Below are 27,475 nucleotides of genomic sequence, written 5' to 3' on the forward strand. Positions count from 1 at the left end.
GTATGTAAAAAAAATGTTTTTAAATTTTATCACTGAGGCCTAAAATCAATGAAAGTGCATAATTCCCATATACTGTGTGCTATGTGATGTCATTCTCATTAACGTGCGTGTTTCACTGTATGTGTATCCAAAACACAGTCCAGGCCAATGTGCCAGAAACTCTCAGTGAGGAGTCTTTGTCAGATGTTGACGAAGGTATCGGTTTGAATCCACTCTTCTATTTTTTGCTTCTTTTCCTTTAATACAACAGAGCTGCCTTGCCTAGAACTAACAGTGTCGCCTTTGCTGTACTGCTGTTCTGCTTTGCTGTTCATGGTAATGGGAACGTTTTCAAAGGAATTTACTCACTGACCAGAATACAAACTGTCCACTCAAACTAAATGCTGTGGTTATTCTTTAGTTATTATGTTGTTAAGGCTCCATGGGTTGTGCATATATACTGTTTTATTGTATTTATTATCTTTCCTTAGTCTTTAATCATGCAGACAAACAATAAAGTCCAGCTGTAGCCATTTTATTTGACACAAAATTGTGTAGCTGTGAAAAAATGAAAGCAAAATCAATGTGACACACATCAAAATGCAGAGTTGGAATATGAAGAGGCCGGCATACATCGTGTCAAATCATTTTTCAATGTATGCAAAATTCAAGTTTCATAGTTTGCAGCAGAGTAGCTGCTTCAGGACTGCAGGCCAATGATCTGCCAGGTTTATGGTACAGAGGACCGTCCACTCAGTCCTCTGTCCTTTGTTTTGGAACTACACAGCCAAGATTCTTGCAAAATTGATGAGCTCGTTCACAGGCTGTTGCTCGGGGGATGTTGGTCAAGGGGTGTGGAGTTTCTGTGTGAGGCGATACAGCTAGACTCAACAAGTATACACGCATATCAGGTTTTAGGAGATGAGTTTGTTCTGAAGATCCTCACATAGGAAATATAGTGCCCATGACTTAATGTCCCCCACATAAACGGTTTATACCATGCATGTATTTCATCAGCGTTGTACTTCTGTGGCCTTGATAATCACTTTGCCCAATAGCACCACCAGACTGGCTTCAGACAGCAGTTTTTATTCAGGTCTGCACTCCTTCATTTTCTATAGGATGCTGTTGTTTTGCTCTATGTGGGTGTGTGTTAAAGAAGTAGCAGGAGTAAGTGGAGACTTTCTTCAACTTGTTTTAATCCTACATGAGGGAAGCCAATCCTATTAAGCTGCAGGCTGGAGTGACTCTAACAGCTCCCCTGTGGTTGCTGTTGTGTGTGTGTGTTTTCTTGTGTGTTATTGTGACCTGCCTTATGACTTCTATACATGACTACAGCCACTAATCTATAGAGAATAACTTAAATCTTTAATTTTCTCTGTTAGCATCATAGTATAGATTTCTATAATTCCTATGGCATTGGCCTGCAATAGTTTCATTACTGCAGTTAACCGTTGCTGCTTTGCTTGCATTCTCTTACTCTTGTGCAAGTTGTAGTCACTGTGTGCAACACAGAGACAGAAGAGCTAGACAGAGAAATGTTGCTCAAGAGATTAAAAATTGCAAAATTATGTGGTTATTTCGTCATTATTGTAGCCCCACTCCCACTTTGACACACAGCCAAACTCCCTCTAGGATTTCCATCACAGAGGAAGAATAAAACCTCAGTGAAAGTTTCAAATGCTGACGTTCCCAGGCATTTGCTCAAACGGCCTGTCAGCTGACTGTGCTCTCCACAGAGTGGTAAACACTTCCACCGCGGCCCCTGTTGACACTCTTCAACTGGAGTTTGTTGTGGATGCTGCTGAGCCAGAGACGCACTGTCTCTCTCTCGCTTTAAATCCAATGAGATGAGCTTTTTTTTGAGCCGCCTGCAAGAGATTTAACCCCGGTGTGGCCACCGATGTCAGGTGGCTTAGACTTAGGCTGTTTCATGTTTCCTCGTGTCCTTTTTGTGCAACAAGGAGACGCAAAACTTGGAGAGGTTCTAATCTACATTATTTCCGCAACGAAAGCAGCAGGGATGTGCGCACGGGCAAGAAACACGCAAGTTGGTTGGAGTGGAGTTAAGTGTTTGAGGTGACGAGAGGGCAGCTTTTTCCACCAGCACCAGAAGCATTGAATGGACTTCTTGATAGTCTTAAACTTTCTGCAGTTTTTACACCGTGGGCGTTTTGTGGCGTTTTAGAGAAACAGAAATTACCGCCGAAACACGAACAGAGCTGTAATCGATATGGCTGCGCTGGACAAAGGTAAGTCGCTCGGGGGGGTTTAAAAGAAGTTTCAATAGCCGGTGCAATTACTAAGCCACGGAGAATTGATCGAGAGACAGAAAGTAAGAAAGTGAGAGTTACTGAGCGCCAATGTGAAATTGTCACTATAACATGTGGTTATTATTTTTTCCGTTTTTACTGATTTTACGTAGTTTTTATTGTGTGAACTATAATCAACATCCTTTTTATATTTGTGAACAGTTTTTGTTTTTTCTTCTTCTTAGAGGGACGGAAAAGGCAGGCTTTGTTTTTTTTTGTTTTTGTTTTTTGGGCGGGGGGATTCAGAATATGCTTTAAAATATAGGCTAGAACAGGAGGGTGTTTGTGTGTGTGTGTCAGTGTCGGGGTGTAAGTGGTGGAATAACTGAGCTTGAATGGGACTGCCACACTTTATTCTAACAGCGAGCAGTCGATCCCTTTCCAGGTCTGTGAAGTCAGACAGAAATATCTGTGAAACGCAGGGAGTTGGATTATCCGCTCTGCCACAACAATAAAAGACATCGTTATGCGTTCAATAATACTTCATATGCTACATCCACATCATAAGATGTGCATATTTCGCTTTCATTTTTATTGAGATTTGGAAACAGACAGGAAGCGATATTATAATGGATATTTCTCTGTCCCAGTGTTTTAAAATTAAGGTGCACAAGATTTCAAAATTATACTAAATACACAGAGATTATTTATTAGTTAAAATATTTCTTTAGTATAATTAAAATATTGCGACATGTCTTCGAAAATCTTGCATCTTTTATCAATTTCCTTGCTTCACTTGAGAGAACATGTTCACAGTATTCTTTGTAAGAGTAGCTGATGAACATTACAATTGTAATTTATGAAGTGTAAACATAGGGAGTAAACAGGTTTAATTTTTTTCTTCGTCTTTAGTTTTGACTAAAGATAATTTAATTTATAACCCTTCCACCACTGGTTTTATTTTGAAATCTGACACCGGAAACGCTGCCATCCCTTGTCCTCTTGCTTGACACTGGTGGTGGTGTGTGATCGGAGTGCGGCAGTATTGAAGGTAGGGGGAGGGGCTGCGGTGAAGGAGCAGAGTGTTGCAGGCAGGACAGAGCCGGACATGAGGGAGAAGGGGAAACACTGTAGCCGCCCCGGCGGCTTCATTGACCGGCGTGTCATCGTCCACCGGTCCGCCGATCGAGGTGCGGTGCGGTTCTGCACTTTCTCCTTATTCTTTGCTTATTGTGCTGAGGCTTTGGTAGCTATAAAACCTTCTGCTTTGAGTCTTCTGAAACGAGCTGCGTTTGATTTTACAGGAGAGCTCTAGATATACCGCAAAGTGTCTTTGCTGCTGCCTCTTTCTCTTTTAATATTAGTCTCACCTCTAAAGTCCAGCATAGGCGCTGCTGAGTGTTCCAGCTTCATGTTGTTGGTGTGCCACAAATGAAAAAAATAGACTGAAAGAAAGAAAAGTTGCAGTGAGATAGTCTGGGTTGATTTAACGGCAGAGGGATGCTGATAATTAGCCAAGGCCCTCTCTAAGTAGTCTAATCAAATAAAAGAGAGGCTGGTGTCGGCTTGTTTTTCTTTGCTGGGTGCCGCATCGTCTCTCTTGCCCTGATTAGCTTTTGAAGTTAACAGGAGGGTTTTCTGATTTCGTCCCTTCACTAGGTGAGGATGCAATGACTGGGGATACAGACAAATACCTGCGGCCTCAGGACCTCAAAGAGTTGGGGGATGACTCTCTCCCTCATGAGGGGTACATGGGTTTCAGCATAGGAGCCCGCTCAGCCAGGTAGGCACCTGCCATTTTTATATATATATGCACATTAAAACTATTGATGTACTTCACAGTGTGACATCATCTTTGCGATATTTGCAGTGGTCACCCTAAATCCACAGATTTATAATGCCATAGTTGATATGACATATATTATTCTTGTTGCTCTTGAATAGTTAGTATAATGCACAGCCCCCTCCACCGAGCACACACACACACATACATATGCAACATAAACACATATAGGCTCACACACAATAACACAGCATAATGGAAGTCACCAGAAAGCGCAGCTGGGAAGTTGCCATCTAATGATTCAACCTGACTAAATGATTCAGCGTTTTGTGTGACCCTGTTTGAAACTCGGGCAAAAAAAATAATGTACAAAGAGCTAGCAAGCTTTGATACCTTTGATGCTCTGGGCGAACAGCTGCGTGTCGGTGTAGCTACACTTTCACATAGTGGACAAAGGATGTCGTGGAAAAATGGCAGGCGCCAATGAAAACACTCCGGTGGTGTGTTGTGCAGCCCCACAGTGTGTATTGTAACCGCACTGACAGATGGCAGATGGCACTGTGATGGCTGGATTGATAAAAACAACGACACGCTGACTGTGACAGGAAGCTGCTAACATCAGCAGGGCAAGGCAAACAAGGGAAACACTGGAGGGATTCCACGTGAACGACTTTGTTTTGATGGGCTGATCCTGGAAAAAGTTTTGACAGAGAGATAATACGTTGAATTACGCAAAATGTTAGTTTGAAAGAACTATTTTGTACAATGATACAGCGAGGAGCACATGCAAGCTTAAAAGCTGTGCTCACCTTTCTATTTCAGAGTTTTATTACATTATTATTACACTGACTTCTCCTTACAAATGATCAAGTCCTTCCATAGTTTCCATAGAACTTTCTTCCTCTGCAAACTACAGATACATATACTAAAATCTGCATATACATATACATACATTGCACATACACTTTGTTAAGCTGACTGTTTTTGCAGGAGTGCGGAAATGTATAAAATAATGTATTGATCAGTGAATGTGTGATGCTGAGCAAGTTCTTTTCTTTCCCTTACCTTTTCATTTATGACATTGACATTGCATGGTCTGCTTTTTGAGTGGGCTGGATACACGCAAACACCTTCTCATGTAAAACGGGAAAAATTCGCTCAACCTTGTCGTAGCGTGCCACCAAAAGCACAGCATCAATGTCACATCACGCTTGAACGTCTTCAAAATGCTTTGCTTTTCACTCTGCTATTTTGTTCTTTTTTTCTTGTTTTCTTGCATCCTGTCTCTCATTCTAGCCCTAGAATCAGGTAAGAAAAGAGTAGTAGTTGTGGTACCAGTAGTAGGTAAAAGATCTGTGAATGGTGTCTCTTCCCTGTGACCCTGTGAACTACTTTTTAACCCCAATCCAACACTCATAAGACCTCTAACTCAAACCACCAGTCATTCATTGGACATTGGTGTCATCCAGTGTTGCTGTTTCTCTGTTCGTGGTAGCGTATTTGACCCATTTGCTGTTACGTGTTGTATTTTTAGATCATCATCATCATCCCTCCACTTTTTAACTCATACCTCTTAGTGAAATCTGTGTCTATTGTTTTGATGTAGGTGTGCAAAAGAGACAGTTTTGCTGGACATAAGAAAATATAAGCAGCTGTTTTGCGGAGCCCTCTTTCAGTTTTGAGTTGTGTGGAGTAATCTACTAATGTTTTGATGTGGCTTCTTCTTATGTGGCACCTTATATTTTTTTGGAGTGTCTCTGAGTGTAACTTCCAGGGATCGGACACATCATTGGATTAATAATTTGTTGACATAATTGGAGGTGTCCCACAAGTATTCGGCATGATTCCTGCTGTTCAATTCTGGTTTGCAGAGATGGAAACTTTGCATTCGAACACAGCAGCACTCACGTGGATATACTATGACTCAGTTGCCTACAGTTGCCTCTCTGAGTCCACAAAAATCCCTTCGACCCAGTGCTTAACTGGTTCATACTTTGACATGCTAGATTGAAAATTTGAAGTAGATTTTATGAGTGACCACCCATAAAAATGAATGGAGTGGAAAGAGGAAAGGAGGTGTTAGAGCAGGGTCTGATTGATTAGAGGAAAGCAGTGGGATAGAGGCAAAGTTGAAAGAGTCTTTAGTTGAGTGGATGAACTGATAAACTTCACAGTATTGTTAAAGCATCGTGACTCAGGAAATGAGAAAGCAGAGAGAGAAGGAGATCATTATGGAGAAGGATGACACGCAGAAATGAAAAGCTGACTACAGGGAGGACATAAAAGGGAATGAGCAAGAATGAAAACACAGAAGGAAAAGAAGAAGCGCTGATGTTTTTGGGGGGAGCAGGGTAGGCAGAATGAGAAAGAGGAGGAAGCTGTAAAAAACAAACATGTTCAGGGTGAGAACAGAGTAGAGGGGGGGGATAGTGCGGCGCTGCCTTGCCAGCGAGTCCATTCAGCCCGTACAGAGTTGCTTGGTAACTTCGATGCCGGGGTAGGCAGGCTCTGCTGAATAAAGGGCTTCTCTCTGTGCTGAATAGCGTGCCCACTCAAACACGCTGAGCTCTGCATTTTCTCCCCCTCACTCACCCACTCTCCCCCTTTTGCACTCACGCACGGCGCATCAATACACACATACAGTATACCCTCTGAGAAACGAAGGCAGAGTTTTCAGCTTTGTTCACAGCTGAAGCTGCGTATCCTACAGAAACAACAACAACAACAACGCACCTTTCACGTATGATATTTAAGTGCTTCTTCGCACACACACAAAAATATATATTTTAGGTAAGCGTTTAGTCACCGCACATCAAATGAATATTTCACATCTTCTGCAATGATCAAATCGCTGTAGAAGGAGCACAAGAAAGAAGCCCGAAATGAATCTGCAGCACTGCATTGAGCCGAAGAGGCAGCAAAAATAGGCACACATCACCACACACAGCCATAAAGCAGACTGCAGCAAGATAGATAGAAAAGACCTGCTTCCCTTCTTGTATTTTGCTCCTTTGAAACAGGTCTAGGTCAGCTAATCTTAGAATAAAGGAAGGTGAGCCTTTGAGCTTGAGTCGGATTTAAAAGTTGAAATATCTTTGAGTGAATCTTGTTCCTTTTCCTGTCATTGATGACGTCTGCACAGAATTGAACACTTTAAGCTCTTATCTGCCAACCAGGTGCATATAAGTACAGTCTGCTATTCTGTCATACGTCATCATTCAGGCAGACGTAGTTACACTAGTGCTCATGACAGACGTATAGACAGAGCTGTCTTTTTTCCTTTCAGGCCGCCTACTTCTCCTCTTCCTCTTTCCCTCTATCTCTTAATGCAAAAAACTGACCTCACTCTCATTTCCATCTCTGAATAACGTGCTGCAATATCTTATCCCTGTTCAAATGCAGACTCTTCTGCTTCTCTATTTTCCCCATATTACTTTTGGACTCTCTGTCCAGTAAGTGAAACCCCTGGAGGTTACATGTAGTAATGGATTCCTTGCTTTTTGTTTTATGCCGTGTCCCCCTGCCCGTCACTTGTTGTTGCCCGCGGCACTGGGTTGCATGGTAACATGTAGCCTCCGCTCCTTCAGTTCGGATAGGTCCAACACGCTCAACCGGAGCTCCTTTGCACGAGACAGTATGATGATTGAAGAGATTCTGGCTCCTACAAAAGACACGGTAAGTTTCATTTCTTTCGACACTATTTCCAAGCCTTCTGTCACCTTCTATCCACATTTTCTTCTTTGCTTTTTGTTGTAATTGTTGTCTTTCCTGATTAAAACACAAATTGGATAGATTAAAGGCAGAATCAGAGTAGCTTCATTCATCTTGCACAAGGGTCATAACAGAAGAAGTCTTAATGCCATGCCTGCTTTTGCCAAAGCGCTGAGAGTGAGCATATAGCACCTTGATGAAAGCTTTATTCAAACCCATGAGCTTCGAGCCCCCCACCTCCAGCTTCCCGAGGGAAAACTGCAGTGCTCTGCAGCGCTCATCTGTCATTACGTTGTTTATGTTGGTCTGTAGCAATAAAAGAACCTGTAACTCTTTTCCTGAAATTATTGTTAATATTTGTTTCAGCATCACCCAAGATCCCAAACAAAACTTAACGATATTTTGTAGTTGTCTTGAATTAGAAAAGCAGATGTTTTGGAAATCATTTGACTATTTAACAACACTACTTTACTGTCTTATGTCAGAGAGCTTCCTGGTAAATTGGTGCTGTATTAACCTGTAAATATTATGTATATGAGATTATGTTTGCTTTGAATTATCTGCCTTTTGATGAGTGAAGTTTGAGTTACAGTCACCTATTGAATGTAGATGCTAGAATCAAGATGTATTCAAGGAGTTAAAATTGTTTTCCTCAGTGGAGCACAAATCCTGCAGTGAAGCACGGCACCATAAATTAATTTGTGTGGGCCATCTAGTACCTATAATGCGACTGCTGAACTGTTTTTCTTCTTCCCTAAGCTTCAGAGTGTCTGTAAAGACATTTCCTACTTGGTTGACCCACTCAATAAGGTATAAATGTCGTTGGATGTCTGACTCATTCGTCGGTTTTGTTATTTTTCATTCGCAGTGGTTCACCTTCCATTTCTCTCAAGTTTTGCTTTTCTGTATATTTGTTTGTTTTGGGTCTTTGCCATAAGTCATTCCCATGCTCCTTTCAGTGTACGAGAGTTCCAAGATTCAGTGTTCACATCCTTCTTCTTTTATTAAAGCTGATCTTTAGTTTCCGGTTTCTCAGTCATCATAATTATATAGTATCATCTTTTATTTATGCGCCTCAAGTGCCTTTTTTGTCCTGGCTGTTGTAAGACCATGGACAGTGATGGAAAACATTGGTGAAATAGAAGCTGTAAATGTAATCAGCCCATATCTATCATTGCAGTGAGTGATAATTTGTTCACTTTTTGTCATCTTGCACCTTGTTCCTTTTGTCTGGATCCATTAGTCAGTTTTGCAAATCTGCTGTCAGTTTTCTTTGTCATCCTTTTTCTTCTTAACCCATTCTTTACTTTCTGTGCTCTTTACCATGTCTTTGGATCTTCCTCAACCAGCACCTTGCTGTGACCAGAGATTACAGTTCGGAGTGTATGAGACGCTACAGCTGGACTCCTGACACTATGGATCACAGCCACAACACTGTGTCTAGTCCAATTCACTCTGGGTAAGAACAGCTGCACTCTCATCCAGCCTGGGAAGATGTTTCCCAGCATGCATACACTTACAGTACATGTGAAACGACACACATACTGCATGTGCATTCATATAACTATTTGCAGAAATCACACATTTTATATGCTTACTGCACGCAAATGTTTTACTGTCTTTTGCTCTCCCCCAAAGAGTCAATATTCAGCAAACTCTGCAGCACTGATGCAGACAAGGTGCAGGGCTGTGGGATTTCTGCAGTGCTGCTACTGTACACATTACATTAAAGCAACAAGACACACTTCACCCTCTAAAACTCTTGAGTTCCCCCATGTTCACTGCCGTCATTCTATTTTTATCATTACGGAAACAAACCGCATACTTTGTGAGCTCATGGTACAGTAGCTCATGTGTTTCACTTAGATAAACCGATGCGTCTTTTACATACTTTGAATATACGACATCATAAAGTGTTAAGATCTGCTCAGAATAGAGCGTGCTGTCTTTGCACAGAACTTGCACATAACTGAAAATATCTTTGGTGTTACTGAGAATTTAAATAGTGGGATCTATCATTTTAAGTTTTGGATCTTTCTTTCTATTTATGACACATTATTTTACCTTCTAAGCGTGCCTGTTTATTTAAATATTACTGTGTTCATTGTCATTTTGTCCTCATTTTTTTGTCCTTATTTTTACTGCATCCCTTGTTTTTTCACCTTTTTAGTCTTCTTTCATCTCGAGTAGTCATTAGAGATCCCACCAGTGATTATGGAACTGCTACTAAAACTAGGTTCTGGGGGTTTGCCTCCTGCATTGTCTCCCATGTGTTTATTTTGCAGCTTCTCCTCCCCGCTCCCTCAGTATGACTCCAGGTGATGACTGAGTTTGCTGCTCTCACCCATGATGGCGCAGTGATGTCACTCGCTCCTCCACCTCTGTCTCCCTCTCATCTCGTCACTGTCTCTTCCCTCTCCCGTCTGTGCCTTTGTCATCTGTGTGGTCTGGTGTTTCATTTGCACTGCTTAGATCTTAGACGTTTGTAGTCGACATGTTTGGGACTCCTTCTTTATTGTGCTATTCCTTACTCTCTCATTACACATAAAAAAATAACACCTCAGTCTTCTGACAAAATATACAGGGATTTTACTGTTTGCAACATGCTTAGCAAGCAACACTTATGGGGAGAAAATTCAATGTGTGGCTTTAAATTAAAGCTGCACAGGCAGGTTTGTATGCCTACCCAAAACTTACTCCGTCTTCTTATTTGTGTAATTTGGTGTATTTGTGGGACGCCACAACGTGCTCTTGATTTGAAGAATACCGATCGTATCGACCCAAGTTGAAACATTAGTGCTGGTGTTTAATATTTGACCACTTAATGCTGCTTTACAGGGGCTGAATCTTTGGCACGTGCTCACTTACAGCCTCAGTCCTGGAAACTAAACTTTCTACAACTTCATTAGCAACCAGTTTAGTTTCACACAGTGTTTAGTTCCCTAAACTGAGGCAGGTGAAGGTGAGAACAGCCAAGTTTCAGAACTCAAAGCATCGTTTTTCTCCTCTCCTGTCTCTTCCTCTTTCTCTGTTTTTGTTACTTTCTGTCTTTTCCTTCACTTTATTTTGGTGTACGGTGATCACAGCATGGGAATCGTCCTCCCCACTTGTGTCCGTAGCTTTAGTCTATCTTTCTCTTTTGTCGTTGTTTTGTTTCCTACTCTGAAATGTTCTTCTTCATCTGGCAGGTTCTTGGTCAGTTTCATGGTGGATGCCCGTGGTGGTTCCATGAGGGGCAGCCGCCACAATGGCATGCGCATCATCATCCCTCCCAGGAAATGCACGGCACCCACACGTATTACTTGTCGCCTGGCTAAAAGACACAAACTGGCCTATCCTCCACCCATGGTAGAGGGTGAGGGGCTGGTCAGCCGACTGGTGGAGGTTGGACCTGCTGGGGCTCAGTTCCTTGGGTGGGTTTTGGGTTTTTTTGTAGTAGGCTAGGAAGCAAATCAAAGGTTTTTTCTTCTTTCTTTCTTAGATTGTGCACCAATTTAACGAAGATTCTTATGCTCTGTTTCCTCAAAGTCCTGTGATTGTGGAGATCCCTCATTTTGGTTCAATGCGGGGGAAAGAGAGGGAGTTGATCGTGTTGAGGAGTGATAATGGTGACACGTGGAAGGAGCACCAGTCTGACATTAGACCAGAAGACCTCACAGAGCTGCTTTCTGGAATGGATGAAGGTAACAGGAAGGTTATTTGGTGTGGTCCACATTTTATCAACCATCGTTGGGCTTTTTTGTGTGGAGTTTGCATGTTCTGCATGGGTTCTCTCTGGGTACTCTGGCTTCCTCCTGGAGTCTCAAGACATGCAGTTAGTGGGGTTAGGTTAATTGGTGATTCTAAATTGGATGTAGGCATGAATGTGAGTGTGAATGGCTTTCTGTCTGTCTGTGTTAGCCTGTCCTTGGTCTTGCCTGCCTCTCAACCTATGACAGAACCCAGAAGTGGATGAGCAGAAGATGGATAGATATTTATTTGAAAAGCAAATTGCTTTTGGATGCATTGAGTTCCATGTAGAGTGAACAGCTATCATCTGATTACTACGGCATAAAACTTTCTGCGTTCCTGTCTTTGTTTACAAATGGAGATTAATTGAAAGAGCTCATAAAAATCTAATGATCATAGACGATTTGGTGCATTTCAGCCCAGTCCTATTTTTGCTTTTTTATGGGCTGATTACCTGCAAGCTGACAAAGCCTGCAGAAATACCATTGATCAACTCAAACTACAAATGGAAATTACACAAACAGATATACTGCATATCTGTTGCAAATATCTGTTTATGAGTGCAAAAGTACACAAACACATATATAAATATATATTTATGTGTGTGTGTGTGTGTGAAATTCTTCTTCTCATCTTGCAGAGATGGATAGTCCTGCCGAGTTGGAGAAGAAGCGTATTTGCCGCATCGTCACTGGAGATTTTCCACAGTATTTTGCTGTGGTGTCGCGGATTAAGCAGGAATCTAATCATATGGGTCCTGATGGAGGGGTACTTTCTAGCAGTACTGTTCCCATGGTCCAGGCCTCATTCCCCCCAGGAGCTCTCACCAAGAAGATCCGTGTTGGCCTGCAGGTACAGTAGGACTCCTAATGCCCACTTAAGTTTGGTCTGTATGATGACGGTGGACTGATTTGTTTCTTTACCTTACCATTCATTTTAACTGCTTAGATCCCTTAATTTGTTAGAATATTTTAAAATTGCCTGACGTGGCAGTAATCTGAGTTTAATGGCCAAATATTTTTTTCTGTACATCTTCCTGGCCTTCTGTTTAGGCCCAGCCTGTGCCAGATGACATGGTGAGGGCAGTCCTTGGCAACAGAGCCACCTTCAGCCCCATTGTCACTGTAGAGCCGAGGAGAAGAAAATTCCACAAGCCGATCACTATGACGATCCCTGTCCCACCTAGATCGGCAGAAGGCCATCCCATCGGCCATCGAGGCGAATCGGCACCCTGCCTGCGTCTCCTCTGCAGCATCACAGGCAAGCCGACCTGTGGATTAGTAGAGCATGACAATACTCTTGTGGTACCTCTATGCAAACAGCTTTTGCAGAATTAACATTTATTTCCAAGAATCCTTAAAAGATATCTTGACAGTCATTACATTTCTTATTTTTGTTTTAAAATGTTTTTACTATTATATAGCACTGTGCAAAAGTCTTGAGCCACCCATCATCAATTCTGTTTTGCTTCCAAAAACAGACTTTTTTTTTTAAAGTGTCTTGAGCAACAATTCTCAATTTTGAACTTTTTCATTGGAAATTGGCCATATTTTAATTAGTTTTCAGTCCAGTCCGTTTACCTTGGCATTTTCTGAGGATGTGTTGTGTTTGTTAAGCCACTTAACACTGCCCTAAATATGAATCATTTAAGTAGAGAAAAGGCACTTGGCAGGCCTAAAAAATGTCAAGCACTCACTCACAGCACTCAATATGTACAGACAAAATAAGGAGAGAGATTCAACAGTGAGTGTTTATGGCTATTTGTAAAACCTAGTGGAGGCTTTGTCATGGATTGGGGCTGTATTTCAGCCAGTGGTGTTGGGAATCCTGTCAAAATTGATGGAATTATGAATGCAGAAAGATTCACTATGCGATACCATCTTTTTGGGAGCATGAGATTGATCTCAAAAACATCACCAAGGCAGTAAAATCATACCTGATTAGACAAACACACAGTGGAACCCTCTCAGTCATGGATGGGTCTCCCCAGAGCCAGGACCACAACATTGTTGAAGCAGTGTGTGATTATTGGAACAAAGAGCAGCCAGCATCCAACGAAGAGCTTTGAATGTCCTTCAAGGATCCTGGAGAAATTTTCCTGAAAGCTAATTAAAGAAGAATAAAGGTGGTCATAACAAATACTGACTTTCAAGCTTATTAGAATTGTGAAAACTCTGTTTTTGCCTTATCTACTTTGTTTCCATTTATGTTTTCACATGTCAGTACACCTATTTTCCATTTTTCGAGGAATATATACAAAATGAAATAATAAACATAAGGAGTAGCTTAAGACTTTTGCACAGCACTGTACAAATCATTATGAGTCGAATAGTCTCATCAGGTCTACTTTGATAGTAAAAAATGCAGAGCTAAGAAGATAAAAGAACAGCGATTACGTAAGCTAAAAACTGCCCATGCTGAAAAGGCAGTGAGCTAAATTTTTGTCCCTGTTTTTAATGCAGGAGGAACCTCCCCTGCGCAGTGGGAGGACATCACAGGAACCACACCACTGTCCTTTGTAACTGACTGCGTTTCCTTCACCACAAATGTTTCGGCCAGGTGAGACACACTCGTATGTTATACACACGGCAAATCAGAACTGGACCTCTGCATATATAAATATACCGATGCCCAAGCTGTCAGTCAATCGTCATGAAATGATCTTGCTGACAAACAGACAGACAAACAAATGGCGCCCGTGTTATACCTCTGACTTGAATGATCTAAATCTCTAAATTTTGATTAATTGGACTAATTATGGAGTGAAACTGTTACATTTGTGGAGGGAGAATATAGTACATTGAGCCCTAGAAACAGGTGTAACTTTCTTTATTAATAATAAATAATAATGACTAGATGTATCAATAATAAAGGTAGTAGGTTAAAGTATGGTTGGTTCAGTGTATATTTATCAATATCAAATATCAGTGTATATTTTATATTTTCTGGAGACCTTGATAATAAAAGCAGTTAGTTGCAGGTCTAGTCTCACCTCAGTGGAAGTCCCAACAAGTAACCCAAGAGAGTTTAACTCTCTTCCAGAAAACATTATTGTGAGCTTCAAAATATTGACAGTGTATTTGCAGAAGTTGGCAGTGAATGCCCAAATATACCACGAGATAAAAGCTCAAAAATGCAACCAGTTAGTTGACAGAATCCCGAGTTCCCCTCTGATAGAGTTACACTCAGTTACACATTTAACTGTGTGGTGCAAAGTCAGTAAACCACAGATTGTTGAGGTATGCTGTTAAACTGACCTCAGCAAGTGAACCTTTCAGTTACATCACGCAAAGTCATGATTTTCCATCCTAACTTGATTTAAATCATGCGGTGAGTGTGTAGCCTGATACTAACAGAGCACCCTTTGGTACTCTATAATTAGATTACTACACAAATGTCATGTGTCTTTTTGCATCCTTCAGAGAAATAGCCACATTTGTTTGATCACTTAGATTATTATTTAGAATGACTGTTATACACCCGTGAGAAGATTCATACAAAATTGCTTTATTTATTTACTTTTTGTGTCGCCTCGGATCTTTCCCCCTCAGGTTTTGGCTCGCAGACTGTCACCAGATTCCTGAGACGGTGAGTCTAGCGTCTCAGTTATACCGGGAGCTGATCTGCGTGCCGTACCTGGCCAAATTTGTGGTGTTCGCCAAGATGAATGATGCTGTTGAGGCTCGGCTGCGCTGCTTCTGCATGACGGACGACAAAGTGGACAAGACCCTCGAGCAGCAGGAGAACTTTGAGGAGGTGGCCCGCAGCAAAGATATTGAGGTGGGATGCAAACAAATGTTCTGCAGTAAGAGAGTCTAATAAAAACTGCACTGACAGATAAAAGAAAACAATGTGCTGTGATTCTATATTTTTGGATAATGGATTTCTGTAGGTTCTTGAGGGCAAACCGATCTACGTGGATTGTTATGGCAATCTTTCCCCTCTTGCCAAAAGCGGGCAGCAGCTGGTATTTAACTTCTTCTCCTTCAAGGAAAACAGACTTCCTTTCAACGTAAAGGTATAGGATGTGTTCTTCCTGTCACACTCTCTGTTAGCATTTACTGTAGCCTCCTTTATACAGGTGCATTTCAGAAACAGCTCTCCTTTCCTTGAGTCTGCATTAATTATCTCATGTTCTGTACATGCTTATGTACATGTACATGCTTATAAGTGGATTATATTTTTCCCTGTTATATCTTTACTTGTATATAAAAACACTGCAATAGGTTGAGGTGCAATGATAATTACTCCTGGAATTAAGAAGAAATGCATTTTTTTTTATTGACATTAGGTTTTGTTGAACAAGTGTTTACTGTCTTCTGCAGATCAGAGACATGGGCCAAGAACCATGTGGGCGCCTCTCCTTCCTGAGAGAGCCAAAAACCACAAAAGGCCTTCCACAGACTGCCATATGCAATTTGAATATCACACTGCCAACCCACAAGAAGGTACGATTTCCATGATTAAACTGTTGATTCTTTTAGGCCACGTCATATCATCTACATGTAAATGAACCAGTTGAAGAACAACAAACACTGTCCTCCCGAGACCAAGAGAAATCTTTGAAGCTCACCTGGTCTAGAAGTGACTGCCTGCTCCTTGTGTCTTTTATTAATGTTAAAGCCTGTGCCAGTCATAAGACCCCACAACGTACACATTGCAGCCACACATGCACATCATGCTTTGCTTTAGTGCCTGGCTCTCTGTGGGTACATAAAAATTATGCCAAAAAACAACAACAAAACAATACTTTGTTTGTTTGTTTGTTGTGGTGTTGATTGATCACAAGAAACTGTATTTCCTTTGCTTTTGCTTTTGTTTATTTTGCTGTGTGTATTTATTAATCCCATAGATTTTTGATGCTTTTTGTTGTTTTTGCTGCTCCATTTTCATCCCCTGAGTTTTATTTTCACCTCCCGCTCACTATAACTTCCCTGCTCTCCATTGTGTCATCTCTCTCCTCTCCTGCAATGCATCTTGGAATACCACAGGATATGGAGTCTGATCCTGATGATGAGGTAAACAAATTCTTCATCATCACACGAAGCCGCTTCTTCTTTGTCGTCCTTTCTGTTGGCTTTACTGCAGAGAACGTTGTAAATATGCGTTTTGCAAATACCTTACCTCAGTTCTGTACCTAAATGTGGAAGATGCTTCTGAGCGCACGTTTTTACACAGCCGTGTCAATCCCGACCCTGCAGTGCATGAGTGGAAATGGCAATTGTTTTAATCTGCAAGGATTTATTTATCGTTGTCTCCATCCCAAGTCCAGTGGAGCCAGTTGCTGTATAACATCTCGGCTTGTTTTTCATCACTATCTTATTTTCCATACATGTTAAACAGGACTTCGTCATTACTATAAACATATAGAAACTTTGGTATATTTTGTCAGCCAGACATGTAACCCTAACTTTTATTATTTGTCCACTTAGGCTACGTCCACACGTACACGGGCATTTTTGAAAACGGAGATTTTCCGTTTTCGTTTTATAAAATAATCCCATCCACACGTAAACGAAAAAATGATGGAAAATGCTGCTAGGAACATGCCAAAGCAACAGGTGACGATATATTCCTAACTGTGTAGAAATGTTGGCCAATCAGAAGTCTAGAAGCCTCGGTGGGAGATAGTAAACAAAGCTGGGGCATAGAAGCAGAACCGAGTCGTATGTGTGGAGGGACAATAACTGTGTGTGTATGTGTAAGCATTTAAACACTGCAGACAGTAAAATTAACAGTAACAGTCTCCCCCATTGTAGAAATTCATTTCACCGAAACATTAACGTGGCGCACAGTGTGACATCAAGAAAGGCGCACACCTTTGATGCTGCGTTTTCTCCGTTTTCCTCATCCACACGTAAATGCAAAAACGGAGTTTTCAAAAATATCCACCCTGGCAGGCGTTTTTAAAAATCTCAGTTTTCAGTGACCGAAAACGCCGTTTACGTGTGGACGAAAGGTGCAAACGCATAGAAAAATCGTTTTCAAAAATACCCGGGTACGTGTGGACGTAGCCTTAGTCGTTGTTTTTTTGTATTGGGGTTTCTCGTATTTTTTGTCCTTTTCCTTGGCTTTTCTGTAACAATAGTACTAACTCTCTCCATTGCATGGCAAAACATTTATGGAAGAGGATTCCAACAATAAACGTTTATTTCAACAACAGTGTGATATTGGAATAGTTAAGGTTCGGCAAACAAGTTCATTAGGATTTGCAAAAAACTGTAGTCATAGTTTCAAAAACTTAGGCTGTTTGTCTGCAAAGAATAAACACACTGCACTCACTTTTGTGAGTTACCCAACTCTTTACAAAGGCTACATTTCACACTAGTAATTGCTTTTACACTAAAAATTGGCATCAGGTTAGATTTTAAATCATGAAATGCATATTTGTTAAATATGAACATTTGGAGAACCTATTGATACCAACACTGACACAGTTATTATTATTGACGTTTTAAGATTTACCATGATGTGAAGATGAGAAGAAATTTATTCAATATGCCATACTTAACTGTAAATTGCACCAATTACTAGTGCAGGGATTACATGCAAATCATATATCGTTTACAGTTTTTTGAAGACACATAACTGTAGTGCCTCCCTGTGCAAGTACTAACAGCATGCACTGGCAGACTAAAAAAGCAGGTTTATTTCCTTGCACTATAACTTCTAAATTAACAAGTTAACAAAAATATTTATTTCTGTTAGTTTCAAGCACATTTTACTTCATTTTTATGTTGAAGCATCTTTTGTTCTTTTTTGTTTGTTTCAGACTGAAAAGCCAGAGCGACGTCATACCTTTGCCTCCTTAGCTTTGCGTAAGCGCTACAGCTATTTGACCGACCCAGCAGCGAGTGAGTTTCCCATTTTTACCTACGTGAAATTTTTAATTGGTTTCAGATATTTATGTTATTTTAATCAGTTTTAGTGTCTGAAAGGTCCCATGATATAGTTTACATATTTCTACCTCTCATTTACATATAATATAGAACCCTGACAAAACATGTCCATCGAGCATTTATTCCTACCACCCAACACATACTCTTTTATCATCTTTCATTCTGCAAACATTTGCATGGTTTCCTGTGTGTCATGCTTTGCTTACCCACCCCATGTTGACAAAATGTCTCCCTGTTTTGACTGTTATGTTATTGTCACTGGTGTCAATGTCTGTTCGTGTATCATTTGAACAGAAATGTTTTAATTCATGTTGAATAAAAATATTATTTTGAATTGTTCTCATTCTTTCAGCAGCCATTTCACTCTTTTATTGGCTTTATGATTGCGTGCGGCTGTGTATATTAACATGAAATAGGTTGCACTTTACATGAACTTTCTTCCCCCCACAGTGACTCGTTTAGAGCACAAGATTTGATTTAAAAACAATTTTTTTTCCTTTAATTAAATCTTGGAATACCTTTTCTCACAGATATTATGTTTTAGGGCCGGAGCTCTTTCTTCTCGATCCACTATCTTTGCTTTATTTTAATATGTCTAAACTTGTCTTTCTGACAATTTTGTGAAAAGTGTTAGGATTATTTAATAATATACTTAGCTAGAGATAAAATTGTGACCATTTAAATAAATCTTTCATTGCAGGTCACATTTTTTTGTAAAGTGCAACCTCATATTTTATTTTAAGTTGTGACCAAAATATTAAGGTGATATTTTTTTTTTTATTAATAATATACACTTGTGGGGTCACCTGGCATTGAAAATGTACTAAATGAAAAGAGAAAGACTTTTTAATCAAACATACACAGTAAAAGGCACTGTTGTTAGGAGCAAATAGATTAAGCATATCAAAAGTCAATGGAATTGCATATTTTTGGTTATCATGACCTTTTTGTCACATCTATCATATCAAGCATTTTTGTTTTTGTTTTTTGTTTGTTTTGTTTATTTTTTCCAAGATCCATTCTGTTTTGAGTGTATTTATTCTCATTGCTCATCATCATTGTAATATGGGCCTTTTACATTTCAAGTGTAAAATTATGCCTTTGAGAGTAATGCCCTTTCTGACTGACTCAAATTTCTCTTTCTGGTTTTTATGTTTTATTTCAAATTATTTTATGTTGGATTTTATTTTTACTTCCTTATTGCTTTTGGTTTAAATTACTGTTGAAGAAACAACTGATCGAAGCTCGCCGAGAACACAGCCTTCTAGCTACCCTCACAAACCTGTCTTTTCAACGAGACCTTATCAGGCGTGGTCGCCTGTTCCTGTCGCCGTCCCTGGCCAAACCAAGTCTGGGTTTGGCTCCCTCTCCAGTTCGTCATCCAACACGCCCTCTGCCTCTCCATTAAAGTCTGTCTGGTCCATCAACTCTGCCTCCCCCATCAAGACAAACATCCCTGGATCACCTGCCTCTTCTGTAAAGTCAGTTAGTGACATAGCCTCTCCCATCCGATCTTACAGAACCATCTCCTCTCCTATAAAAACGGTAGTCCAGCAAGCTCAGTACCCCGTCCAGGTCAGCCCCAGTCCCCTTTCTTCACCGGGCAAAAGTGCCCCAGATCCTCTGTCTATGAAAGGATTGGCAGCATTGTCTGCTAGAACCTCCCCTTTAACTGTCCCTGAAAGAGGGAGCACTCTTCTTGAAAGATCATCTATGGGCATGACCCCACCAAGCTCTCCCAAATCTTCTCTGAGTATGTTCAGTTCATCCCTGCCATATAAGACTGTTATGGGAGGATCTAGTGGCACTGCATCATCCTCATCACCTATAAAAACTGTACCTGGTCTCTCTTCTGTGCGTTCCTTTGCCTCTGATGTCACAAGCCCTGCAAGAAACCTGTTTTCGTCCCTTTCATCACCACTGAAATCCAACTCCTCCCCAAGTGCTGCAGCTTTGATTAATGGAAGTGTCTCGCCCACACAGTACCGTTCTTCATCCCCAACATCTCTTCTCTCCAGCAGTCTGCAAGAAAGGATACAAGCAACCACCAATGCTGCAACCACAAGTGTCAATGCAGCATTTGATGAAGTTGAAAAAACATTCAATTCTTGCTCTGCAGGCTATGGCACCCTGAAGTCCATGTCTTCTTCTGCGTCTTCCTCATATCAGTCCATTAGATCATCAGCTTCTAATTCCCTGTATCCCTCACTAAGATCCCCCACTAATGTTACCACTGCTGTAACGTCTAGTACAATGACTGTTCCAGTGTACTCTGTTATTAATGTGCTGCCAGAACACCAGTTTAAAAAGTTACCTGAGGTGTCAAAGTCAGCTGCTGCTCTTCTATCCCCAAGGAAGACTGTGCCAGTTGAGGTAAATGCTCAGTTGCAGTCTTCCTTTGCCAAAACGCTTTCCCCTATCAAAGCTCCCTTTTCTGCTGGCCTCAAGTCAAATACCACATCACCACTGTCATCTAGCCAAGAGATTCTGAAGGATGTAGCTGAAATGAAGGAGGACTTGATTCGAATGTCAGCCATTTTGCAGACAGACCCAAATTCCATAGCAAATAAAGGATTTCAGTCTGATTCTCCCAGAGAGGCTAAGATAGAAGATGAGGAGCCATATCGGATTGTGGAGAAAGTAAAGCAAGACTTGGTAAAAGTCAGTGAAATCCTCACTAAAGATGGTGTGAAGGATGGTAGGGTTTCCCTGACCAGGGATTCATTGGATGACATACATTTCTCGAAAGTACAAGTTGAACAACCGCCAAGCAACTGGAGCTATCCTCCAAGATATGAGACAGTGGTCCCTCAAGCCAAATCGAAAACAATTCCTGATCGAGATTTCAATCTGTCCAAAGTGGTTGACTACCTGGCCACTGATGTGGGCAGCAGCTCTTTCACCAAAATGTATGATACAAAGCATAAAGCAGATGAGGGCAAAAGAGAAGAAGATGGGAAAGAGAAGCAGAAACGTGTTTTAAAACCCACCATAGCAGTTCAGGAGCATAAGCTCAAAATGCCTCCAACAAACATGAGGTCTTCTTCTTCTGACAAGGAGATCAGTAAAATAGCTGATACGCTTTTTGGAGCAGATACTGTGCTAGAATCCCCTGATGATATCTCACATGAACAAGATAAAAGCCCTCTCTCAGACAGTGGCTTTGAGACCAGAAGTGAAAGAACACCCTCTGCCCCTCAAAGTGCCGAAGGCATGGGCCCCAAAGCCCTTTTTCAGGATATCCCAGTTCCACCAGTGATCACTGAGACTAGAACTGAGGTTGTCCATGTCATCAGGAGTTATGAGTCTCCAGAGGACAACAAACAACCTGCAATGGAGGATGCTCACCCAGTAAGATATATTGATTCAGATGCTAAAGGGCATCAAAATCAAACTACGTCAACTGCAGACCAGAATAAATGCTATTCAATTAAAGTCAGCCCTGACGAAGATCCCATGGGGAAAGGGATGAGGGTAAAGGAGGAAACTCACATCACTACCACCACCAGGATGGTGTACCACAAACCACCTGGCAAAGAATCAGCATCTGAGAGGTGTGAGGAGACGATGTCTGTGCATGACATAATGAAGGCATTTCAGTCAGGCAAAGACCCTTCTAGAGAGCTGGCTGGACTGTTTGAACACAAGTCAAACAATGAGGAAACATCTCAGAGAGTCCTCGAGGATCTCAACTCCAAGCCTAAAGTTGAAAGAATAATTGAGGTTCATATTGAAAAGGGCAATAAAACAGAACCAACAGAAGTCATCATCAGAGAGACAAAAAACCATGCAGAGAAGGAAATGTACTACTATCCAGGGAATAGACAAGATGAGGAAGAGACCGAGGAGTCTCTCCCAGTGTACCTTGACTCCCCAAGAGTGAACACACCCATGTCCCAGGAAGAAGACAGTCGCCCTAATTCAGCCCAGCTCATGACAGATGACTCTTACAAAACTCTAAAGCTACTTAGCCAACAGTCTGTTGAGTACAATGAGGATGAGTCATCAGAGCTTAGAGGGGAGTCTTACAATTTTGCAGAGAAAATGCTACTCTCTGAGAAATTTGACCAATCTCATTCTGACACAGAAGAATATTTGAGAGATAGGTCTCGCTTCTGCTCACCAGATAGAAGCAGTCACAGTGAGGGTAGATCAGTTGGGCCAAGGACAGAGTATGTCTTTAGGTCAACAAGAAACGTCTTTGATAAATCTGGACGAATGGCCAATGTTGATGACAACTTTGACAAACTGACACTTTTGCAATATTCATCTGAGCCTGGTAGCCCCAAGCAGTCTGTTTGGATGCGTGTGTCAGATGACACGCAGAATAAAGAGAGAGAACAGCTTATATATGAGGACAGGGTGGACAGAACTGTAAAAGAGGCAGAGGAAAAGCTAAGTGAGGTGTCTCAGTTCTTCCGTGATAAAACAGAACAGCTCAATGATGAGTTGTCATCTCCAGAGAAGAAATCTCGTAGACCAGACTTCAGAGAATCACGGTCAGGGCCCAGTTCTACACACAGCAGTCCAGAAAGATCAGCTTATAGGAGTGGGAGTAGTGGGGAAGAGTGGAGCAGGGAAAGGCTTCGAGACAGGTTCACCTCCAGTGACAGGAAATGTGCCAGTTTACCAAGCAGTCCAGAAAGGAGAGTATTGTTACAGTATTGTGATTCCGACTCAAGAAGACAAGGTGATGGTAAATCACAGGTAACTACAGGTGAAAGCCCTAAACCTTTTCAGATGTCTTCCTCCAAAGTCAGTGCAGTGAGGCTAAAGTTTGAGCAAGAAGCTCAAAGGCAAGATCGGAATCCTCAGGGTGTCCAGAATTCAAATCCCCCTATCAGAAAGCTCCAGGAAAGTAAGCTTCCTGTTTACCAGGTATTTGCTGGTTCAGGTGTCCCAAAAACAGGAGATGGTGTGGGAAATCAGAGGAGTTGTCAAGAGAGTGAAACAAATAAGTTCTCACCCAAGCATGAGACTAGTGGAAAAAATCAAGAAGAGAGCAAGTTATTCAGAACTTGGGAGAACCAGGGGTATGGAAACTATAAACCTCAATCTCCCAAACTATCTAATTCATTAATCCATGATTCTATGAAAGGCAGCAATAATAGTGATTCCCAAAGACAAGAAACAACAAAAAAAATAATCTACACAGAATTTGTTGTCCGAGAAAGTCCAACCAGCAACGATAGTCTAAAAAAAAACTCGGAATCACAAATTCCTGTAAGAAAGCCATCTAATTTCTCAGAAAATCAGAAATCTCCCCCTTTAAAATCTGATACCCCTATTGAACCATTTGAGAGGGCAGGGTCTCATAGTTCAGCTCGAAATCGGGTACACAGTAGCTCTGAATCCAACAAGTCTACCCGTGGATCATCATTAGGAAAATCCACAGATTCATCAGAGGGTAGCCAGTCAAATGTAGTGTGTAATGGTGTTGATAGTGACCAAGTAGAATATTTGGATCAAGTAGCTCCTGTAGTTGTAACTGAGGGTTTTAAAGATATTAAGCCCTTGCCTGTTTATGTCAGCATCCAAGTAGGAAAGCAGTATGAGAAAGAGACAGCTTCGGGTCAGCTGGGAACATACAAAAAGATAGTAAGCCATGAGAGTAGGACAGTGCATGAAACCAGGGGTGCATTTTACTCTGTCAAACAAAAGCAGTTGCCATCGCCTCAAGGAAGTCCAGAAGATGACACTCTAGAACAAGTGACTTTCATGGAAAGCTCTGGGAAAAGTCCTGTTACCCCTGAGACCCCCAGCTCAGAGGAAATGAGCCTGACCTCCAGAACGCCAGACTCTGTGATAGGCTTCATGCCTGGCATGCCAAGTCCTATCCCAGAGGAGTCTGAGGAGGAAGAAGGAAAGACCTTCATCTACAAAGAGCCCTCAAAGGAAAAACCTAAGCCAGCTTCCCCAGAGAATAAAAAGCAGGATGGAGAGAGACAAAGGTCAAAGGACAAAAGAGTGGCTTATATAGAGTTTCCACCACCTCCTCCTATAGAAGCAGAACAGTCCAATCCAGAGAAAAGGGGTTCATGTGCTTCTTCCTCAGAGACAGAGATGATGGAGGTTAACCTGCAAGAGGAACATGATAGACACCTCTTAGCTGAGCCAGTCATCAGGGTCCAGCCTCCATCCCCTATTCCCCCTGGAGCTGATAACAGTGACTCTAGCGATGATGAGTCCGTCTTTCATCCCATCCCACTCAAAAAGTATACATTTAAAATGAAGGAAGAAGGAGAGAAACGTCCAAAACCCAAAAAATCTGAGAAAAATGGAAATAAGGACTCTGGGATTAATGGTGTAGTAAAGGGAGAGGAGGCTGATTTTGAGCAAAATGGCAATGATCAGTCAATCACTGACTGCTCAATAGCGACCACTGCTGAGTTCTCTCATGACACAGATGCAACTGAAATTGACTCTTTAGATGGGTATGACCTTCAGGATGAGGATGATGGACTGAGTGAAGATCCAAAAACATCTAGTCTGTCTAATGATGGAAAAACAGCGGGTGCATTTAGCCAGTCCAAGCTTGAAGTGATAGAGGAAGAGAAATGTGAGGAAGGGGGAGATGGAAAGACTAAAATCAGTGCATCTTCTCTGCAAAGTAGTGGGGATGAAAAAGATTACACCCTTGAAGGAAGACATCCAGATAGACAGGGCTTTGGAGAAAACTACTTTGGCTATCAACTTGAAGAGGAGCTGAATTCACCCTTTAAAACAGTGGCCACCAAAGGTCTGGACTTTGACCCCTGGTCCACAAAAGGGGTTGATAATGAAGGGGTTTTTGAGTCCAAATCAAAAGATGATGACCCAAAACCCTACGGCTTATCAGTGGAGGACTCACAGGCTACAACTCCTGACACAACCCCTGCTCGAACACCAACTGATGAGAGCACACCGACTAGTGAGCCTAACCCTTTCCCTTTCCACGAAGGGAAGATGTTTGAGATGACCCGCAGTGGTGCTATTGACATGAGCAAGCGGGACTTTGTTGAAGAGAGGCTTCAGTTTTTCCAGATTGGTGAGCATTCCTCTGACCCTAAAACAGGGGAAAAGGGGCGAGGGGGCAAGATCCTGGGGGTACTTTCCTCTCAATCAAAAACAGGGGAGAGGGCCACTGTAGATGGAAAGGTGAAGGTTATAGATACTACCACAGACAGCAGCACTACACCAACAACACCAGCAGCAACTACAGCAAAATGCAGTCCTGCACAGCCTCGCAGTGACACTGGCTATGTTGGTACTGATGCCCCCATCTGTGAAGCCATAGCTGAAACTGCCTCGTCTTGCACAATCACAGCCTCTAAGGTTGATTCGAAATTACGTACTCCTATTAAGATGGGCATAGCTGCCTCTATAACTGTGAAAAAAGACTCAGGGGATCTCACTGATTGTAAAGCTGAGATATCTGAGGGCCAACTGGTGCCAGAATACATTAGTATAGAGGGGCAGTCTACAGACAGCAAGTCTAGCAGCCGCACTTCGCCCAGATTAGAAAGAAGAGATTACCCCTCTGAAAACTGCAACAACAATAATAACCTTGAGTCCTCCAGTGTACAGGCCAACTACATACAGTGTGGCAGTGTGGTGTTTAATTTGCAGTCCTCTTCTGAACCCACCCTCCAAAAAGCTAGTCGGATAGAAACGCTTTGCTGTAGGGAATTAGAAGAAAGAGTGGAAGTGCACAGCAGTAGTCAGGTGCAGGAGGAGAAAAATGAAACAGTTAAAGAAAATGAAGTGAAGCAGCCTAAGTCAAGACTTCCAGTTAAAGCATCAGGGTGGTCATTTCACACGCAGGGAACAGCCATAGGTAAACAGAAGCCGAAACAAGCAGTGAAAGTTGAGGTTAAAAAAAGAGGCGAGCCAGCCATAGCCAAAGTAGAGCCCAGGTCTAGGATACCAATAAAGGATGTTAAAAAGAGCAGCCCTGCTACTACAGCTAGCTCAGTTGTTTCAGTTCGGGTTACCTCACAGCAAACGAGGGCACTGGCCACAGAGAGAGCAGCCATACAGTTGCCCTCAAGGCTTCCACTGAAGGACAGGCATCAGATCAGCAGTGTCGCAATTGAGGGAGTATGTAGACCAGACAGACAGGAAAACCCTAGTGAGCTTTGTAAGCGCACCATCGAATACTTTAAAGACATTAGCGGGGAGACGCTAAAGTTGGTGGACCGCCTGTCAGACGAGGAGAAAAAGACGCAGACAGAGCAGTCGGAGGAAGACAGCACCTCCCGGAGCACCTCTCTGTCGGACGCCTCCCAGCCTTCCCAGCCCTCCCAGCCCTCCCGCTCATCCAGGTCTGGTAGAGGTTCGAGGGCTGAGGCCGGGGCCGCGTCCGTAAGGGCAAAGGTGGCGACGACGGACAGGGCCTCCGGCAGTGAGAGGAGCAGGAGGAGTAGGCGGACTGGTGGGAAGGAGGGCAGTCAGGGACTCACAGGGTCTCGAACGCCTCCCATCGCGGAGATCAAGCCTAGTTTGTAAAATTTTCACACTATGTTTAAAATACATCTATATATTTCTATATTTCACTTGTAGTTGCATGACATCGTTGTGATTGTTTAATGGATTGACTGGAATGCCTGTGGCGTGTTTACATATTCCCTTCAGAATAGTAGCTGTCATTTAAATTTCTTTTTCATTGATGTACTGTGTACTGTATTGTCCGTGTCGCAATATTCTCTTTCTTCTGTTCTCCTCTTTTGACCCTGTTTACCTTCCATAGTTAGAGTCAGCATGCCAGTAGTAGTGACTGGTCACTGGCACAACCAGTCACTTGTTTTACAAATCCTGGTCTGTCTCTGTCTGTCTGTCTGTGCAGGGTTGTTACTGAGTTATTGTGGTAGTTTGTTTTTACAGACTATTTCATGCAGCTGTCATTTAAACTAACTAGTGTTGGCAAAGAACACACAAAAGCGTCTTCGCATGTTAACATTTTAGATTCTAACATAGACCTTTCCACTGTAGATTTTTAGAAGTCTGTTGTTGAGAGTCATGTTATGCTTTGTTTTGTCACAGAGAACCACTTACTTTATAGACACATTTATGTTCCCCATAGCGTCTCTAGTATGAAATATCCTTTCCTTGCCATCTTGTGGAAATGATTCCAGTAATATGGT

At 41.9% G+C, this 27,475-nt stretch overlaps 1 protein-coding gene across 31 annotated transcripts in view; it reads left to right on the forward strand.

Moving 5' to 3' along the window:
- The window catches only part of LOC120714768 (ankyrin-3-like), a 116,589-nt gene that overhangs the window by 76,112 nt on the left and 13,002 nt on the right, over positions 1 to 27,475 (forward strand). For 11 of the 31 annotated variants that reach the window (XM_040001164.1, XM_040001155.1, XM_040001170.1 and 8 more), the window contains 18 exons: positions 139 to 195; positions 3,891 to 4,014; positions 5,311 to 5,322; positions 7,587 to 7,689; positions 8,485 to 8,535; positions 9,075 to 9,184; positions 10,011 to 10,043; positions 10,914 to 11,138; positions 11,254 to 11,408; positions 12,095 to 12,306; positions 12,507 to 12,714; positions 13,917 to 14,013; positions 15,006 to 15,234; positions 15,347 to 15,472; positions 15,780 to 15,902; positions 16,446 to 16,472; positions 18,227 to 18,308; positions 19,582 to 26,832. In XM_040001164.1, the coding sequence (XP_039857098.1) occupies positions 139 to 195; positions 3,891 to 4,014; positions 5,311 to 5,322; positions 7,587 to 7,689; positions 8,485 to 8,535; positions 9,075 to 9,184; positions 10,011 to 10,043; positions 10,914 to 11,138; positions 11,254 to 11,408; positions 12,095 to 12,306; positions 12,507 to 12,714; positions 13,917 to 14,013; positions 15,006 to 15,234; positions 15,347 to 15,472; positions 15,780 to 15,902; positions 16,446 to 16,472; positions 18,227 to 18,308; positions 19,582 to 26,832 (9,225 nt within the window). Of the gene's footprint in view, positions 1 to 6; positions 3,422 to 3,890; positions 4,015 to 5,310; positions 5,323 to 7,586; positions 7,690 to 8,484; positions 8,536 to 9,074; positions 9,185 to 10,010; positions 10,044 to 10,913; positions 11,139 to 11,253; positions 11,409 to 12,094; positions 12,307 to 12,506; positions 12,715 to 13,916; positions 14,014 to 15,005; positions 15,235 to 15,346; positions 15,473 to 15,779; positions 15,903 to 16,445; positions 16,473 to 18,226; positions 18,309 to 19,581; positions 26,837 to 27,475 lie in introns of those variants that run through there. The other 20 variants (XM_040001169.1, XM_040001178.1, XM_040001172.1 and 17 more) reach the window with 16 other exon arrangements.

Source organism: Simochromis diagramma, unplaced genomic scaffold (assembly GCF_900408965.1).
Source record: "Simochromis diagramma unplaced genomic scaffold, fSimDia1.1 OVJJ01000421.1, whole genome shotgun sequence".
Lineage (NCBI taxonomy): Eukaryota > Metazoa > Chordata > Actinopteri > Cichliformes > Cichlidae > Simochromis > Simochromis diagramma.